General features: G+C 37.2%; 1 protein-coding gene across 1 annotated transcript; it reads right to left on the bottom strand.

Annotated features, from left to right (window-relative positions):
• Positions 1-12,309: 12,309 nt before the first annotated feature.
• On the bottom strand, positions 12,310-17,825 carry PMCH (pro-melanin concentrating hormone). Its single transcript, XM_053719253.1, has 3 exons — positions 17,577-17,825; positions 17,199-17,403; positions 12,310-12,356 (listed from the first exon to the last, which is right to left on the bottom strand). The coding sequence occupies exons 1-3, from the start codon at positions 17,823-17,825 to the stop codon at positions 12,310-12,312; spliced, it is 501 nt and encodes a 166-aa protein (XP_053575228.1).
• Positions 17,826-20,327: the final 2,502 nt, after the last annotated feature.

Below are 20,327 nucleotides of genomic sequence, written 5' to 3'. Positions count from 1 at the left end.
AGTCATCTATGAAGAGTTAAAGGGACAGTCTACACCAAAACAATTCTTATTTAAAAAAATAGATAATCCCTTTATTACCCATTCCCCATTTTTGCGTAACCAACACAGTTATATTAATATGCTTTTTACCTCTGTGATTACCTTGTATCTAAGCCTCTGCAGACAGCCTCCTTATCTAAGTGCCTTTGACAGACATGCAGTGTAGTCAATCAGTGAAGACTCCTAAATAACTTCACGGGAGTGAGCACAATGTTATCTATATGACACATGTGAACTAGCACAGTCTAACTGTGAAAAACTTTCAAAATGCTCTGAGCTAGGAGGCGGTTTTCAACTGTTTAGAAATCAGTTTGAGCCTAGCTAGGTTTAGCTTTTCAAAAATACCACCAAGGGAACAAAGCAAATTTGATGATAAAAGTAAATTGGAAAGTTGTTTAAAATTGCATACCCTATCTGAATCATAAAAGTTTAGTTTTGACGTTACTGTCCCTTTAAACAAACTGATAAGGAAATAAAAACATATTATGAAAAAGTGGAGAAATATAGAAAATAATATACCTCTATATAAACACATATGCAATAATAAAAAATAATATGCTACACAGGTCAATAATAAAACAAAAGAACAAAATAACTCTGTTTAAAAACTCATATATGTTGAAATTCATACAAAGAATAATAAATTAGAAGTGAAATATTCGTTTAAAACAGATCGTTAATTCTTCTACATATATACAAAAAGTTTAGTACAATAAGAAACGAATATAGGTATTTATAATCACGATATAAAATAGAAGGTTGATAATTCCACCATAAGATAAGAATTCCAGATTTTAGATATCGTTGAAAAAGTCAAATATATCAAATACAGAAAGTTTATATAGATTAACAAAGAAAAAAGTAAAAATATTCCACCTTATACAAAGTCGCAAACATGGGATATCTAAACCTCTTATAAAGTAACAAAGAAAGAAGCAAAAAAATTCCACCTTAAAGAAATCAGAGAAATCCACCTTTTTAAAGACACCTATCAGAACAGAATACCTATCAACCAATAAAAATGAAAGGAGGGCTTTTTAAAATGCCGGTGTAACAACCAACTTCATCCGTCTTGATAAAGCCTATTGGTGAAACCCGTAGACGTTCTGGACACCCATTAAACTCACCCCACTTTGAAAGAAGCAGAGGGAAAGAAAGTTTAAAACAAACGGCCGTTTGTGAATTCAAGTCCGAGTTCCCATACACGTGCTGGAGGCGTGCATCGCGAATACCTGTTTCAGGAGGCTGCCCGGGAAACACAGAAACCAAACTGCAGGGTTAAAAGTTGCTTCAAGCCGGCAGCATAAAAGAAACCCATACACGCAGGAGCGTGGTCCAGGTTTCGATACCAAAGAGCGCGGTCCAGGTTTTGATACCAAAGAAACTTGCTTTATACAAAGAGGAAAGGCAGAAATCATACACCGGTAAGAAACATCTCAATTCCATCGGACACAGATGTGTCAGAAGACCCGGTAAGCCCATCCTTATACATAAATAGAACTATCTATATTACAGTCAAGTCTACAAGTTATAGAAAATACCAAAAGACAGTGTAAAGACAAGTAAATTACATAATTACAATTTATTGAATTATGAAGAGAGACATTGTTACTTTGTGATTGAAAACAGCAATACTGAGGAAAAAAAAGCCACTACAACTGCGGCACCATATTACTAAGGTGGAATAGGTTAATAAAATTAGAAAGGTGGAATTATTTAGAAAGATCACCCAAAACGCTTAATATTGTATTGTTTTTATATAACACAACATTGTTTGTTTATTTTAAATCCAGGGAGACGTCCCTAACATATACCAATGCATTATATATTTTTATTCATGTTTTAAATAAATGTACTTTTGTTAAAACTGTATAGAGGTCTCCAGACTATCTTATTTAGCTCACAGCGCTCCTTTACTCCATATTATTCTGTCGCTTGTCTTTAGACCAGACAAAGAGACAGGCATTCTTACTTTGCATAGAAGATCTTTTAAAGATGGGAGTAATACACCCAGTCCCAACTGCAGAATGAGGACGGGGTTTTTACTCAAACTTGTTTGTAGTTCCCAAAAAGGAAGGAACTTTCAGGCCAATTCTGGACTTAAAAATCCTAAACAAATTTCTCAGAGTTCCATCATTCAAGATGGAAACTATACGGGCAATCTTACCGATGATCCAGGAGGGTCAATATATGACCACCGTGGATTTAAAGGATGCGTACCTGCATATTCCTATCCACAAGGATCACCATCAGTTCCTAAGGTTCGCCTTCATGGACAAGCATTATCAGTTTGTGGCTCTTCCCTTCGGGTTGGCCACCGCTCCAAGAATTTTCACGAAGGTGCTAGGGTCCCTTCTAGCGGTTCTAAGACCGCGGGGCATTGCAGTAGCACCTTACCTAGACGATATCTTAATACAAGCGTCGTCTTTTCACAGAGCAAAGGCGCATACAGGCATTGTGTTGGCCTTTCTAAGATCTCACGGGTGGAAGGTGAACGTAGAAAGAAGTTCTCTGTCCCCGGTCACAAGGGTTCCCTTCCTGGGAACAATAATAGACTTGATAGAAATGAAAATCTTTCTGGCGGAGGTCAGGAAGTTAAAACTTTCGAATTCCTGTCGCGTTCTTCATGCCAATCCTCAGCCTTCTGTGGCTCGGTGCATGGGGGTAATCAATATAATGGTTGCGGCAATGGACACAGTCCCCTTTGCCAGAATTCATTTGAGACCACTGCAACTGTGCATGCTCAAACAGTGGAATGGGGTTTATGCAGATTTGTCTCCCCAGATACAAATGGACCAGATAACCAGAGAATCGCTCCTCTGGTGGTTGTCTCAGGATCACCTGTCTCAGGGAATGAGTTTCCGCAGACCGGAGTGGATCATTGTCACGACAGATGCCAGTCTCTTAGGCTGGGGTGCAGTCTGGAACTCCATGAAAGCTCAGGGTCTATGGTCTCGGGAGGAATCTCTTCTCCCGATAAACATTTTAGTATTGAGAGCGATATTCAATGCGCTCCAGGCCTGGCCTCAGCTGGCAAAGGTCAAATTCATCAGATTTCAGTCGGACAACATAGAACTGGACCTGATGGCGTCCCGCCAGAACTCAAAAGTTCCCCTTTACGGGTCCAGGTCCAGGGATTCCAAGGTGACATTGATAGATGCTCTAGTAACGCCTTGGTCATTCAATCTGGCTTATGTCTTTCCACCGTTTCCTCTTCTCCCTCGGCTAGTAGCCAGAATCAAACAGGAGAAGGCTTCAGTAATTCTGATAGCTCCTGCGTGACCTCGCAGGACTTGGTATGCAGACTTGGTGGATATGTCATCGGCTACACCATGGAAGCTACCTTTGAGGCAGGACCTTCTAATCCAAGGTCCATTCAAACATCCAAACCTAGTTTCTCTGCAACTGACTGCTTGGAGATTGAACGCTTAATTCTAGCTAAGCGTGGGTTCTCTGAATCAGTTATAGATACTCTGATCCAGGTTAGAAAGCCTGTTACTAGGAAAATTTATCATAAGATATGGCGAAAATATCTTTGTTGGTGCGAATCCAAGGGTTACTCGTGGAGTAAGATTAGGATTCCAAGGTTGTTATCTTACCTCCAAGAAGGATTGGAGAAAGGATTGTCAGCTAGTTCATTGAAAGGACAAATATCTGCTCTGTCTATTCTGTTACATAAGCGTCTGGCAGCTGTGCCAGATGTGCAGGCGTTTGTACAGGCCTTAGTTAGGATCAAACCTGTTTACAGACCTGTGGCTCCTCCATGGAGTCTAAATTTTGTTCTTTCAGTTCTTCAAGGGGTTCCGTTTGAACCTCTACATTCCGTAGATATTAAGTTACTATCTTGGAAAGTTTTGTTTTTGGTTGCTATTTCTTCTGCTCGAAGAGTTTCTGAATTGTCTGCTTTGCAGTGTACTTCACCCTATCTGGTGTTCCATACAGATAAGGTTGTTTTGCGTACCAAGCCTGGTTTTCTTCCAAAGGTAGTTTCCAATAAGAATATTAACCAGGAAATAGTTGTTCCTTCTCTGTGTCCTAATCCAGTTTCTAAAAAGGAACGTCAGTTACACAATCTAGATGTGGTTCGTGCTTTAAAATTCTATTTATAAGCAACAAAAGATTTCAGACAAACATCATCCTTGTTTGTCGTTTATTCTGGTATTTTTGGGAGAAAAGGTTTTACAAGCAGTGGTGCCTTCCGTTTAGGTTACCTGACTGTTTCCCTCCCTTCATCCGTGTCCTAAAGCTTTGGTATTGGTTCCCACAAGTAAGGATGAAGCCGTGGACCGGACACACCAATGTAAGAGAAAACAGAATTTATGCTTACCTGATAAATTTCTTTCTCTTACGGTGTGTCCAGTCCACGGCCCACCCTGGCGATTTAGTCAGGTCTAAAATTATTTTTGTAAACTACAGTCACCACTGCACCCTATGGTTCTCCTTTTTCTCCTAACCGTCGGTCGAATGACTGGGGGGGCGGAGCCTGAGGGGAGCTATATGGACAGCTCTGCTGTGTGCTCTCTTTGCCACTTCCTGTAGGGATTGAGAATATCCCACAAGTAAGGATGAAGCCGTGGAACGGACACACCGTAAGAGAGAAATTTATCAGGTAAGCATAAATTCTGTTTTCTGCATTTTTGATGTTTCTATTATGTTCCATTAGTCTGACCCCTAATTTTCTTATCATGCCAACATTATATTTTTGGCATCTCGCATATCTCACTATATAGTTAATCCAATGAATACCATTCAATTTAGAATCATATTGCAGATTAATTTAAAGAAAATAAATTGGTTTTATCAATGGGTGACCCCTATACGCTTATCTCTATCCTGATCACTTCACACTAATCACTAGGAACATTCTGTCAAATATGGTTATAGCTATTATTCTTATTACATTATTGTAAAAACATATGGCAAATTTACACAATTATATTATTTAAATGGTTCTGATAGATTAAGACAGAAATATACATATAGGTATGACACAAATCATGTACCATAAAGTTTATCATAAATTTAGAAATTACGGTAATACTTGGCATCGTAGCATATAATAGAAGTTTTAGCTTAAAGGGACATTAAACACAAAATAAATGCTAGATAGAATGATGCAGTCAAAGAAAAGATTAGTCTGAGAATAACATGTAGATGTATTTTGTAAAGTTGTACTATCTTTTTAAATATTGACAAAATAAGTGTAAAGTTTTAGTGTCTATAAAACAATGAGAGCTGCCATGTTGTAACTTAGTGTGCAGCCTATGGCTGTGGAATATAACAGTGTTCTGCACTTCCATTTCGAACGAACTGAAAAGCTCACAATTTCAGAATGGAATTACAGGAAAAGGGGACAAAATAATGAAAGTATATTGAAGACTTTTTTTTATATTTATATATATATATATTTATATATATATATATATATATATATATATATATATACATACAATCTATAATTTTTATATTACCATTTCAAAGTGTTTAATGACCCTTTAATCACATACATCTGACAATTTTTCCAATAAGGATTAATATCATTTGATGGACAGATGGAATAACCATTCACTAACCAAGAGGCAGGACTAATTACCATTGAAATACTGCTTTAAAGGCGTTTCCAAGGCGCCAATCTGATCAAATGTATTAGAATTTTTTTGCAGGATACTCTGAGTGGCCGATAATTGGTTTAACAATAGCAATGTATGTTACTAAATAAATTGTAAAAATAATCGCTCCTCAGACCTGATAATCCACTCTGCTTAACACGTATGTGCATATGTGACAGAATACAATAGGAGCACTTGTGTAGTTGAATCTACGCAATTGAGTCATAACATAGTAACTCTCAGCAAGAGTGATCTTATACTGATGCATTTGATACATCATTACAGTTACTAATGTGGACAATAATCCTTGTTTGTAATAAATAGTAACTTTGATAGTTATACAATTCCAGTAATAATGGCAACAAATATTGACTACACATTTGCTATACATTGTTACGAACAAGAGCCAAGTGTTGAGGGATATAATAGCAAATAGCTATTTTGACAATACAGTATATTCTTAGTAATATGGTTATGTAGAATGTTCTTTTGTGCTGAATGCTAAAAGATATTATTATATTATGCTATTTGTCCAATAATGGGTTAAGTGGGAGGTTATTGTTGTATCCCCAGTAGCCAATAACTGTGTAGAGCACTACTTTTAAATGCCCTTGTTGTAGTACACAGCAGGTCTTAGATTACGGCAACTAGCCGAAACTAATAGGACCAGCTGTTTCTCTGTTACTCTGCTGGTGTCACTATTCACTTTTATTATTTTTTCACAATAAAGTTCGTTGGATTACTTTTACAATTGGGACTCCTGAACTTTCTTTTGTTTCTATTTCCTACGGGCTACAAGGAGTCCGCTTCTCATCAGGAGCCCTTACAGCCTCAATATTCTCTATGACAAGCTGCTGGTTTACCTGTTTCCCCTAGGAGAGCTGAAGAAACGGCACCAAGCTTTTGGGAGACACACACTGCTAGTTCCTGCATTGGCACCCCTCGGCGTGACGTCACACGCCGGTTTTGCTAAATCAAAGGCAACGCTGTGTAAGGAGGCTCGTCTAGTGAATAATTCCGCACCGGAGCTGCGGTTCACCGGGACGACGGAGCCTGTATCCTGCAGACGTGGGATCCTTTGTTGCAAAGTAAACGGAAAAGTTAAAGAACAAGGAGGATTGAATACGCCTAGCAGCACTTGTGGGGTGAGTTTGAAAGTTGTCTCCTTATTCATTTGCTCCTGTTGGGATTTTTGGAATTGTTGCCGCATTCTGTCTGGATTTACAGGTTTATTTGGTGCACGTATAGTGTGCTCTCCTGGGGGTTATACAGCTATCTTGGTCGTATGACTTTTTTTTTTTTTTTTTTTTTTGCCACGAATGTGCATATATTATTTTATTGGATACAGGGTTAATATACCTATGGGAAATTTGCTGTTTACTATTTGTGTTTTTCCTTGATCACTATGGTTTTATCCTGTTTCTTTGGAGGCTGAATCTGGGACTTTTTTTTTTGTAAAATAATTGACACCATATCCTAATATGGAAGCATCAGTATCAACACAGTTTTTTCACTACTACCCCCTAGTGATTGTGACTTTGAAGGGTTGGAGCTGGAAGATTTCTTTATCCAGGAATCCGGAGACATTAAATTGGGGGGACATGTTTTACAGTTTGGAAATATTAAGGTTAAAGGAAATTCGTCTTAAATTGGACACATGGATTATTAACAAATACCTTGATCTCAAAATGATACCTAGAGGTTTGAGGGTAAAAAAGTTTCCTAATGGGGGCGTGTCTAGGCAGCGGCTTGTTAGGTCGCAATATCTGGAGCTCTGAGTTGGATGTTCCTAACCCGCCGGTTATTGAGCCCATTCTGCAATTTAGACCAAAAGCATTGGTAAATATAAACAGCCCACATACTGTGGATTCCAACAATATCAAATTTGCAGAGTTTTATGAAAGCTAGACCCAGATCTGGACCGCTGGAACCTGGGGCGGCGGCCTCACTACAAGGAATCAGCAACCCCCCCCCCGCATGTGGGGTATAGCAGTTGTGTTCAAACTGCCTTTTCCACTTAAAACCACTCTTGCATTTATTATGGAGGCCATCAAGATCAAATTGTTAGGAGATATTGAGAGACTGCTTCTTAATTACTTTGACCGCATGGAGAAACACCTACTTGGCGCGCTCCTTATCGATCAGGCCCACGACAGAAATACAGATGTGGCCCATACCGAGCAGCATGGGCAGAGATCTCTGGATCCAGATAGATCTAACGTAGCCAGCCTAGTGGAGGTAAATCTAAAGGAGAGAGGAAAGAAATCGGATGTGACACTACCTGATCTGAAAGTCTACGGCAGTGCGCGCTGTATGGCTGGCCCTGGCGCGGTGACGGGGCAGGGAGAGAGAGAAAAGACAGATGCTGGAGCAATCCGCTCAAATGAAAAGAGTGACCTGCAGATGGATTTTCAACATGCGCCTATGCCTGTTAAGAGAGTCATGCTGGAGAAGCTACGGGCGCCTCTTACAAATCTTCCCCTCACCCGGATCACGAACCCTAAAACCATGCTACTGTCAGGCCGACGTAGATCGAGGGTTTATTCATTCACAGCTCCTGAGAGTAAGCCGGTGGTGAGAGCTAAACATCTTCACGACATAAGTTTAAGACACTATAAGTCCCATTCCCGCAGGATTATAGCTTTTGTGAGCCCCCAATACAGCAGAAGAATTTCTATTGCACAATTTTTTCAGAGATCTGGAGTGGGTTAAGCAGTTTAACTTTACATTCTATCCGTATGTGAGTAATTTATGAGCGCCCTCTGGAACTCCAGTATGATAACATTAACTGTTAGATTTTGGAAGTCCCTCACCGAATAAAGACACAGACATTGCAGTATCTGCTTACACTTTTATCCATAAAGATTTGCTGGACACGAATATTGCTATGATCCATGACCTTCATATAATCATATGACTCTTTATTAAACCTCTATAACAGAAAGTATCAGTATGTGCAATGCTGGATTGTAATTTCACCCATGTTTGTTATTGTGCCCCTATTCAGTGAGACAGGTCTCTTTAATTTTTACACTTGAGTATATGCCTCTTTTGACCTCTGTGATATGTATATATTAGTATAACTTGTTATAATCTACTACTCAGCTGTTTAAATACCATAGTCAGAGGTAGACTACACCACCTTTTTCCTGCATCTTATTGCTATGTCAACGTTTAATGGGTGTCCATATATTTTGCATTGTGATGCTTGCCTAGAGTCACCCTAATTCTGCCATCTAATCCCCATTTGTATATATGATTTGAAACTACTTTTTTGACCGCATGGGGGCTGAATAATTCAGAGGGATAATATAGAATATAGCTCTATATTTTATACTCTGTTAGTAACAATAGTCACATTTTATGCTCCTTATTTGTTTGATTAGTGTCGAACTGTCGGCGGCCGAGACGGCAAGACATTCTATATTTATGTAAAGTAGGAGCTAGAAAGTTCTATTAGAATCTGATGAGTCCCCTGGGACATTGTATAGTTGTGACTAGTTATCAATCATTGAGTTATCATGGAGTTCTATATTTGTAAAGTAAACTACACCATAGTTTCTTTATTGCTTATGAGACCGCTGAGATCACTGAGGTATCGCACCTATGTAACATGCTGTCAGTCATAAACATAACACTCAGCTCTATATATGCAAGTAAATTCAGTTGCAGATTTATATATTCTCCCCCACACCCTAACCCAGGTTGCACTGACTTCACATAGCAGACACTCTGTACCACTAATGACATAATAGTATTAGACCCTTTTGGAATAATAATGATTCATGATGCTTTATTTGGTTATAATTATTTATCTTGCTTCCTTTAGATTAGCAAGCTGCAGATTCCAATAAGAGTTTGTTGTATAAAAATTTACATTTCAGTATCTTTGTGTGTTCTAGGTGAATGTTAGCGTTTCAATTCTAGTTTTTTAAATAAGTGTCTATGAGCAAGATCACCCTGGACCTAATGTGTTATATTTTTTATGCATATCATACTATAAAGCACTATAGATATGTCTCTCTTTAAGGCTATATACTAATCCTCCACATTTCCCAAAGAAGATCCTCATAGGCCTTATGTATCCACTTTTACATCCCTAAGCCGCCTTGCAGCTTTATTAGCCTAGCAACTCGATGTTAGTGACATAGACCAGCTGCTGACCCATATTAAGTTATATTGAAGGCTGCCTGGTATAAGCAGATGTGAATTATACTCTAAAAGAAAGTAGCACAGTTTTCTCCTCTGCTATTGATCAGGAATGCCTTTATCTATAGTATATAAAATAACAAAACAAGAGTTGGTTATATATTGGTATAAGTCACGGGTTTTATGTAAGTTTTTCAGGTTAAGTTTATTTTATAGATTTGAACCCTAAAAATTCAGAAAATTGAGATTCTCCTCAGGAGATCCAAAAGTGGTCTCCGTACTTTTAGACGCTACCTTCTTTGTTTCTGTTTAGAGTGTTATAAGGGTCCATGAGTGGCCCCCTAGATCATTTTGAAGGTACAGAACGTAACTGGCATTAAATGTACTACCTAATCTATGATTGTTATGGCATGTAATCACACTTTGACTAGGTAACCTAGTAAGTATTGCTTGTATTTGTGGAAAGTACCTATCTGTAAAACTTTCATTGACATGTATGCCCTGTTTGCCTGTTAACGAATCTCAATAAAAACAATTTAAAAAAAAAAAAAAAAAAAAGTTTCCTAATTTTGTCATCACTGATAGTGTATTTATTGGTGAGTGGAATGATGTTTTATCTGAATGCTCACTGAGACTGATGGTTTTGTTAGTTAAGTATAAGTCTAATCAACTTCAAGCAGTGAGGAATGATATTGTTAATCTTCAAAATGATCTTGCAAAATATAAAGAGCTACAAGAATATAGTAGCTTTGACAAATAGTTGGCCGAGGTAGTTGAGAATAACAGAAAAACCCTCATTTCTACTAAACATACCAAATTTCTCAGAGATCAGAGAGATTACAGTGAGGGAAAAGTATTTATATGGCAAAAACAAGCTATGTTCAGAGGCAGAAATTCTAATAAAAATAATAAAAATAGGAACAAATCTAGTACTTTTGAAGGGAGTGAAGCCTCAGGAAGTGAGGAATCAGGTGGTAGCTTATTCAGCCATCAAAAAAATAAGAAAAAGGTTAGCTTTGCAGACACAGATTCCACAGATGATGAACATTCATCATTTATTGCCAGTACATCAGGTGAGGATTTTTCAGGATCTGATAATGAAATTGTATCTTTTCCTCTAGCAGTAGATCCACTAACATCTTTAAATCTACAAGCTGCACCCAGCAATACTAGCAGTACTGATGCAGAACTCAGTCAAGGAGCTAGACTCAAAGTGAGTAAAAATCTAACAAGTGGGAAATTTGGTACTGCTAGGTCAAACATGGATGATGGGGTGTCCAATGTGTTATCTGACTTCACTAACAAACAGCAGGTTTTTCGGCCTGTCCTCAAACAACCCACAGGGGGAGGAACGGATGTGGGGAGCAAACACGGGTATTGTCTGAGAGACAACAAACGTCCAACTTAGGTAGCGTTATAAATCTGTCTTCGCACACAATTACTCCTACTGAGATTAGGATGTTAAGCTATGGCTTGGGCTTTTGTCCAAATAATAGTTTTAATTTATTTAACACCATAGTGGACGTAAACAGATTTATAAGAAAGCTTACCCTTCAGAAACATTTTCATAATTCTGAATTGACATACACAAATACTGATAACATTGTTACTCCAAACACAACCGAACCTCTTTACTCCAATATCAGTAATTTCCAGGATGTTTGTGATATTACTGCATTGGAAAGTCTACAGATTGAATCTGACACCTTAGAAGACTCTGCTAAGGGTATTTTTCCAAAATTTAAACCACCATCAAAGTTTTACCCGATTCAAAGTAGAGGCAAAACATTAGAACTCTACCATAAGAGGGTGGTTGAAGATCTAACTTCGCTATACTACTCTGACAGACCAACCTCCCACAACTTGTCACTAAGAGAGAAAGAGGCGTTGAGTGCTCTTAAAAATAATGATTCTCTCATAATCAGAAATTCTGACAAGGGTGGAAGTGTGGTACTCTTAGACAAAGATTCCTACATTTCTGAAGCAGTGAGACAATTGAGTGATCCACTCACCTACTGCACATTGCCACATGATCCCACCAAAAAGTTTCAAAGAGAATTATCTAGCTTGTTAGATGATGGGAGATACTTGGACCTCATGGATGATGACACAGTCAGTTATCTATATGTTGATAACCCAGTGGTCCCTATCTTCCATCATCTGCCAAAAGTACATAAGAGTCTAGAGGAAGTCAAGGGACGTCCAATTGTTTCTGGCATTGGCTCCCTTCTGGAGCCATTGTCAGAATGGTTGGACGCCATCTTGCAACCCATTGTCCTTTCACTCTACAGCCATATCAGGGACACCACACACATTTTACAGCTTTTAGAAGAGGTGGTTTGGACACCACAGAGCAGTTGGCTTACTATAGATGTGTTGTCTTTGTATTCCACCATCCCACATGATATGGGCCTCAATGCCATCAGATACTTAGGGCTAGAAGGATCTGCAATAGGGAATCAGATTACAAAAAGGAGAGCCTAGAGGTAAAACACAGACTACTTAAGAGAGGTTATAACCACTCACTGGTTAACAATGCCTTGAAGGAAGTCACCAGTACTGAAAGAAAGGACATTTTACAGAGCAAAACTAATAAAACACCTGATAAACGCACACATTTTAGAACCAAATATTCGTCAGAATTTTATGAAATCTGCAATATTTAAAGAAATATTTTCCCATTCTATATGGGGATAAACAACTCAAACCAGTAGTGGAAAAAGGTTTCAAATGTGTCTATTCTAGAAACCTTACTCTAGGAAATATCCTGTCTCCTAGTCAACTACCACAGGATCCTAAACCATCTACCTGGCTCTCTGTGAATGGTACCTATAAATGTGGAGTCTCAAGGTGTAAGGCCTGTGACTTCATAATAGAAGGCAAAACTTTCTATTCATGTGTCACAAATCAGACATATGAGACAAAAGGGTGCATCAAATGCTTCACTAGCTATGTAGTCTATCTTATTGAATGTAATATTCACCATTTGCAATATATTGGTATGACATCCAGAGATGTCCGCACAAGAGTGCGTGAACACTTAGGCTATATAAAAAATGAAAAAACTTGTTCTGAGTTGGCCAGGCATTTCATTGAAATTCACTGTGGAGATGTCAGATCTTTTAAATGGCGGGCGATTGAAGCCATTAGGAGACCGTCTAGAGGGGGAGATAAAGATGCTATTTTAGCACGCCAAGAGGCATTTTGGATATTTAAACTCCGTACTCAGACTCCTAATGGCTTCAATTCAGAGTTTGATTTAATCAACCACTGGTGCTGAACTTTTTGTTCTGCACCAGTGCCGCCATATATATATTCTAGTATTATTAGCTGACCAGCATATATACACTTCAAACATATAGACTCTTTTGTCGGCTATTTTTGGCTGTATTCTCTATGTATATATGGGAATACACTTCAGGTTGTGAGTTTCAGCATTTGGAATCTTTTTTGTTCCCCATATAACATTTTATCTAGTACCAGACTTTTTCTGGCTTTGCCAAGTATACTCCTTTTGCTTACTCCAATATACAGCTTTAATTACATACCTTGCTCTGATAAACTTGTAGCTATACTTATAAGCATAGTTCTTAAATCAAGTCAAATCAAACTATAGTTTCCACACAATAGATAATAATGGAGAATGAGATTTTTTTCCACCTATTGCTGTTGAGCCCTATATGTGATTGGTTTATTTGGGGACTTTTTTGATGTTTGACATTTTATTTTTTGCTTATATATTTTTTATCCATTGTTTATCCATTTTTTATCTACTTTTGTTTATCTAGGTATAAGCCATATTAGAGTTAATTTGCTTGTTTGTGTTTATGCACTGATTACTCTGAAATGTGTTCTTTCATCTATTACTGCATGTCTTTCTTTATTATTGCAACCTGCATATTTCTGCATTCTGTAATCGACAGTATATATACATATGCATTGATGTGATGTATTTTTTAACATGTCAGCCTAATTGTCAATTAATGTTGCTTGTGCCTGTAAAACCCCAAATGCTATTTGTCCAATAATGGGTTAAGTGGGAGGTAATTGTTGTATCCCCAGTAGCCAATAACTGTGTAGAGCACTACTTTTAAACGCCCTTGTTGTAGTACACTGCAGGTCTTAGATTACGGCAACTAGCCGAATCTAGTAGGACCAGCTGTTTCTCTGTTACTCTGCTGGTGTCACTATTCACTTTTATTATTTTTTCACAATAAAGTTCGTTGGATTACTTTTACAATTGGGACTCCTGAACTTTCTTTTGTTTCTATTATATTGATACTATCACTAATCTAGTACTGATACTTCATCGAATATAAAGTAACTAATTACACGTTAACTGCATGTCATTTTGCTTACTGGATAACTACCACATTATGTTATGAGTACACCAGAATAAGCTCATCACCATATAAGAGACCTGTTAAAGGCACGACTTGTGTATAGAGAGGATATTAAAGGGACAGTCTACACCAGAATTTTTATTGTTTTAAAAGATAGATAATCCCTTTATTACCCATTCCCCAGTTTTGCATAACCAACACAGTTATAATAATATAATTTTAATCTCTGTGATTATCTTGTATCTAAGCCTCTGCAAACTGCCCCTTTATTTCAGTTCTTTTGACAGACTTGCAGTCTAGCCAATCAGTGCCTGCTCCCAGATAACTGCACGAGCACAGTGTTATCTATATGAAATATGTGAACTAACACGCTCTAGTGGTGAAAAACTGTTAAAATGCATTCTGAAAAGAGGTGGCCTTCAAGGTCTAAGAAATTAACATATGAACCTCCTAGGTTAAGCTTTCAACCAAGAATACCAAGAGAACAAAGCAAAATTGGTCATAAAAGTAAATTGGAAAACTGTTTAAAATTACATGCTCTATCTGAATCATGAAAGTTTATTTTGGCCTAGACTGTCCCTTTAAACTAAGATCCGACTCTTTAGTGTATCAATTATTTATGGCCCATTATTCGCATTGATTCAAGGCAATAAATAATCCACCAGCAATTAAGCTCTTCTTTTTTTTTTTATACATAACACACCCATTTTTTTTATTATTTTAATATCAATAAAAGTTTAGTTTTAAAGGGACAGTTCACCCAAAAAAATGATCCCATTTAAATTGTTCCCAATGATCCATTTTACCTGCTGAAGTGTATTAAATTGTTTACAAGTAGCTCCTTTACCCCTGTTTTGGCCTTTGAAATAGCTGATTTAGCTTGTGGTATCCCAACCTATACTAAAAGTTTTGATACTGGAGTCTCGGCTATTGAATAGCCTAAGTAAACACAGCCAGCAGAAGAAATTAAACTCCCAGTGGGGGTGCAGGATAGTTAAGTAATGATAATTTTCCATTGTTCTCTCTATGTATTGAGCTTTAGTTTTCCAGACAAATAAAAGATAAGAAAGCAAGAGTGTGTACACAAAGTGATAACATAATGAGATCTGATATTACCTGAAGCTCAACCCACTGTAATAGGCTGTGGTATAAAAGCACAAAACCAGCTACTTCATATACACAAATAAACCTGAAAATGCAAATTCTCATACATTTTATACTCTGCAGCTGGAAAATACATTAATTTAAAAACAATTTTAGTGTACTGTCCCTTTAGCTTTCACGCAGCCTCTAAATCAGTGGTGCCCAATAGGTAGATCTCGGCTGATGTGATCAAAACAATGTGGTCAAGTTACGCAATCTCAACACTGGGGCGTGAGTAGAGTATGGTTGCTAGGGATACCGCTTTATCTACCGCAGTGTGTGAAGAGGCAGGTCATTAAACAGTCTGATGGTCGGACACGAAAAGTGCTACAGGATTGGATTTTGAGAGAGGTCGATTTCAACCAATCAATGTAGATTATTTTTGAACGATAACAAAATTCGCATTTCAAAAGTATGGTTAAGTGAGAACTCTCCAAATGGATATGGCGGTATAGTTAGGAGGTAAAGCGTCAATAAATAGAAAAAGTAAAGACAGATGCTGCTGTGCTATACTAAAGGAACAAGTCTGATTGACTTCTGGCAAATAAACGTGTTGACCCGGTAAAAAATGGTTTGCATGACGCGCTATTGAAATTTATTTGTAAGCCTCACTGGGTCATATCAGGCCAAGCTCGCGGTGCAAAGTAAAAGGTTCCGTGGAAGTAATTTAAGTGCAGTGTTTTGTAACATGGCACAAGGGGTTGCTCCTGTTAACCCGAATTAAAGTCAGTGCTAGTTCAGGATTTATCTGTTGTATCTTTATGCTTTTGCACATCCATGTGTTGCTAAATCATGTAACCTTAAAGGAATATGAAACACACTTTTTTCTTCATGATTTAGATATAGAGCATGAAATTTTAAACAACTTTCTAATTTTCTCCTTTTATCAATGTTTCTTCATTCTCTTGGTATCTTTATTTGAAAAAAAGCAGGAATGTAAAGCTAAGAAGCTGGACCATTTTTAGTGAATATATCTCGTTGAGTTGGTCATTTGAAAAGTAGATCCCAACACAAAAAGTGTGAGCACCCCTGCTCTAAATAGTCTGGGCATAGATTGCTATAATTGCATCTCTTTTTGGAATCTTTTCCCTTTCTTCTAGTAAATGATTGATGCAAGCAACACAAAAATATAGATATAACTGATAATTTGGGAGACTGACAGAATTGGTGCCGCTGTTAGTCTGTTTCTCTTTTACATTTGCATGCTACCTATCTAGATATCTCTTCAACAAAGAATATCAAGCAAATTTAATAATAGAAGTAAATTGGAAATTTTTTAAAACTTGTATTCTATCCGAATCATGAAAGAAAAATGTTGGGTTTAAGGTGAACAGTTTGTTTCATATACAGGTATACCTCACTTTACAGCGATTCGCTAATACAGCGCTTTGGGGAGCTGAAGTTTTTTTAAAAGGATTTTGAAACAGTGCTGTAACCATCATGAGATTGCGAGAAAAGTGACTGACACCATTTTGTTATGCTTAGTTCACTGTGTTTACAGCATTACAGTGCAATCTGTGTCTCAGTGCTATAGTCTGGCAAATTTTACTACAGTAATTGTCACTATTTTACTGGTACAGTATTAATTGAATACTGTGCTAGTGTTAAATTAAACATAGCGCTATTGCACCCCAATATGTTAGTTCAAACATATTTTCAAGGTTTTAAAAACACTAGCGAAAAGAAAGCTAAAACTGCCTTGTTTCACTTTAAGGCGGTTTTCACTTTACAGCGGGGCTCCGGTTCCTAACCCGCTGTATGAGCGGGGTATACCTGTACATCTTTTTTTTTTTAATATAAACCAATACAGCCGCTATAAGATGTTTCTGTACCTTTTAAGCTTGTAGCCAGTGGTGCTATTTTATGTGATTAGCACGACATACAAAATTGGTATAAATACTTTGCTGGTACTTACTATCAAAATCTCTTCTTCCTACGGGAATTTTTCCAGCAGTTTCTTCTTCCCCAAGATCTCTCCTTTCCTGCGTTAGATCAATAATTTGATCTTCAGTGTCTGGATGATTTAATGAACTTTTAAGTGCCAAATACGGCATCTGCTTCATTCCAGGATTCAGCGAAAGGCCATCATGACTGAAGAAATTGTGTTGGGGACCAATAGTCTTGAGGGGGAAAAAAATGGAACGTAAGAATGAAATGCTATACAAATAACAGAAAGGTCTATAGAGTGTAGGCATGTGGTGCATAAACATAGTATTATTCATTAGCTATAACCATGTATCCAACCTATCACAATCTATTTCTATGTGCATATAAAAAAAAAAGAAGTGCTCACCTTTAAGCTTCTTTCATCTTCATCGTTGATGATATTGTTGTCAGCAGTTTTGTAATGCTCGTTAGGGCTGCCCGCTGATTTGTCTACAGAATCCCCACTCCTAAAAGCTTTTCTTAACGTGATAGTATCTAGCAACATGTCATCATTCTCTGATTTTCTGATTGACTTTGAGACTGAAAAAAGAAAACCTTGAGATAAAATAGACAAGGATAATATTAGTGGGTAGGCTAAGCTAATCATTTTTACCATGGTTTGCATAGAAGTTAGCCAAATCTTTATGTTCTAATATTGGTATGAAGGGAAGGACCACAACCTGCTTTTATATACCATATGGAATAATAACAAACAAAAAAAAAATATGAACTTTGACACTCCTAAATGCTTCACCCAGAAGTGTTATCTTTTTTCATACACTGATAAACAGTCTTTTGAGTAAAATCTCTAAGAGAATGTTTTCTGAAAATCCTTCGAAAGACATTGCAATAGATTTGTTTTACAAATCCACAGGGGCCTTTCCTGTGAATAGAACTGTATCTCCCAGACAAGCTTTATTCTATGTAGCCCTTAAACGCTAATCTGCTATTCAGTAGCGCACTTTCCTTTCAGAAGGTGTTAATCTTCAGATCTTTATAATGTAGTTACTTTGTAAAGTTATGCTGTGTATATTTGAAAAACAACTTAATTTTGTCTTGTAAGTATCAAGTGTCCTACTGCTATTTGTGACACATAAGTCTTTACATTAAAATTCTGTAGTATTATTCAGTGTTATAAGTGTATATTGGATCTTGAATTACCTTCTCAGAAATAATAATGAGCATTTTCTATCTATCTTGTGACCATAGGATTAAAAGCTGTACAAAAGATTTGTTTCATGTTCCCCAAGCAGCCTATTTTATTCTTGTCCATAATACCAGCATAGCTGTGTACTTGAAATCATATTCATTATTATATCATAAGGGACAGGAAATTTGATAGATACCTACTTGATTAAAAAAACAGCTGGTTGTATTGTGGGCAGGCAGGCAGGCAGATATAATTCACATATTCCTCATTCATTTTGTTTTTTATTAAAGTTCCAGCAGGTCATGAAATGCCCAAAAGTAAAAAACAAAAAAAAACAAAAGTTATATGTTCTAACAATAATTTAAAGTAAATGATGATAGCAAAGGCTCTGCTCATAATGGAAAATGCAAACTAAAAATTGTAAAGTGTATGTGTATATTTTAAATTATTGTGCACTGTAAATCATGGCTGTACTACTTTTTCCTAAAATACATAACTCCAAAGAAATATGCAAAGGGTTGGTGTAGTTCAAACTAGTACAGAACAATGCCTAAAATACTACAAACCAGGGGTCAAATCATAAAGATATGTGTGGGAACTAGGGAACTAGCCAACATTTAAGACCCCCCAAGTACCCATTGCCCACCACCCCACACATATTTGGTAATACTATATATATATATATATATATATATATATATATATATATATATGAGACGGGCCGCCATCAGGGGGTGACAGGGGTGACTCCTGTCAGGGGCCCAATGGGCTAGGGGGGCCCCATGAGGCAAGAACTAAAAAAAAAATTTTTAGCAGCCACCAGTGGTTACTACAGCAGAGTACTGAGTGTGCACTAAACCGCTATGCACAGTGTGAGACAGACTTGGCACTTTGTTTGTAGAGTGTGTGCCTGAGTCAGAACGGCAGATCACTTTCATTTGCAGAGGAGGTAGGAATTACTTAGCAAATTTTTTTTATTTCTTTGTGCAATTTAAGATTGTAACTTCAGTGTGGTATTAGTTGTATGGTGGGGCCAGGGGTCCATAAAAACACATTTTTTTTTAGCAGCAGTGTATTTATGATTATTTGACAATGCTGTAGAAATTCTATATTTAAAACCATGCAGAAATGTTTCCTCCTCAATACACAAATGATATATATCACATTCCAGTTTACTGCCCCTTTATGCAAGGACTTTCCAGATACAAGGAGGCATTTTATCTAAGATTTTTACATCTGCATAGCATGTTATACTCTCAGACAGGTTAACTTAAAACTGTTCAGTTTACTCTACAGCTGACTTAATTTTGAAATGCATACCAACAAGTTTAAATCCTGCATTTAACCAGATCTAATGGTATGAGTACCACAGCTTATGGTTCCACCAAGACCATATAAAGTACAGCATTTTCAAAATCCACAAGTACAGCTGACATATGGGAACATTTGTACGCTATATTTGAAGTGGTGCTCTTGGTTCGGGAAAATGGGGAAAATATGAAATAAACATATGTCAACCTTTTAAAAGTAATTTTCTTCATCTAGCCATCTACCCAGATCATTAATGTATAATTTTGAATTCACAGAATTATTTTTGATTGCACATTTACAAATATGATTCTTTAAAAAGTGATCTCTTAATTTCTGCATTTTTTTTTATCATGCATGTCACACACTGTTGATTTAGGAGATGCAAGGTGCATAAATGTTTCCTCCTGTGAGTGTTTCTGTGGGTGTCTGTGTTTATGTCTTTGTGCTTTGGTTTGTGTCTCTATGAGTGTGTATGTATTTTTTTCTGTTGGTATCTCTGTGAGTGTGGGTGTGTATGTATTTGTGCATTTTCTGTGGCTGTCTGTGAGGGTGTGTGCATATGTCTTTGAGCTTTTTCTATGGGTGTCTCTGTGAGGGTGGGCGTGTGTTTGTCTTAGTGTATTTTCTCTGGATGCCTCTGTGAGGGTGGGTGTGTAT

The sequence above is a fragment of the Bombina bombina genome, chromosome 6, assembly GCF_027579735.1.
Source record: "Bombina bombina isolate aBomBom1 chromosome 6, aBomBom1.pri, whole genome shotgun sequence".
In the NCBI taxonomy this organism is placed as follows: domain Eukaryota; kingdom Metazoa; phylum Chordata; class Amphibia; order Anura; family Bombinatoridae; genus Bombina; species Bombina bombina.
The sequence above is the reverse complement of the archived record's forward strand: the minus strand, read 5'-3'. Positions and strand labels throughout refer to the sequence as shown.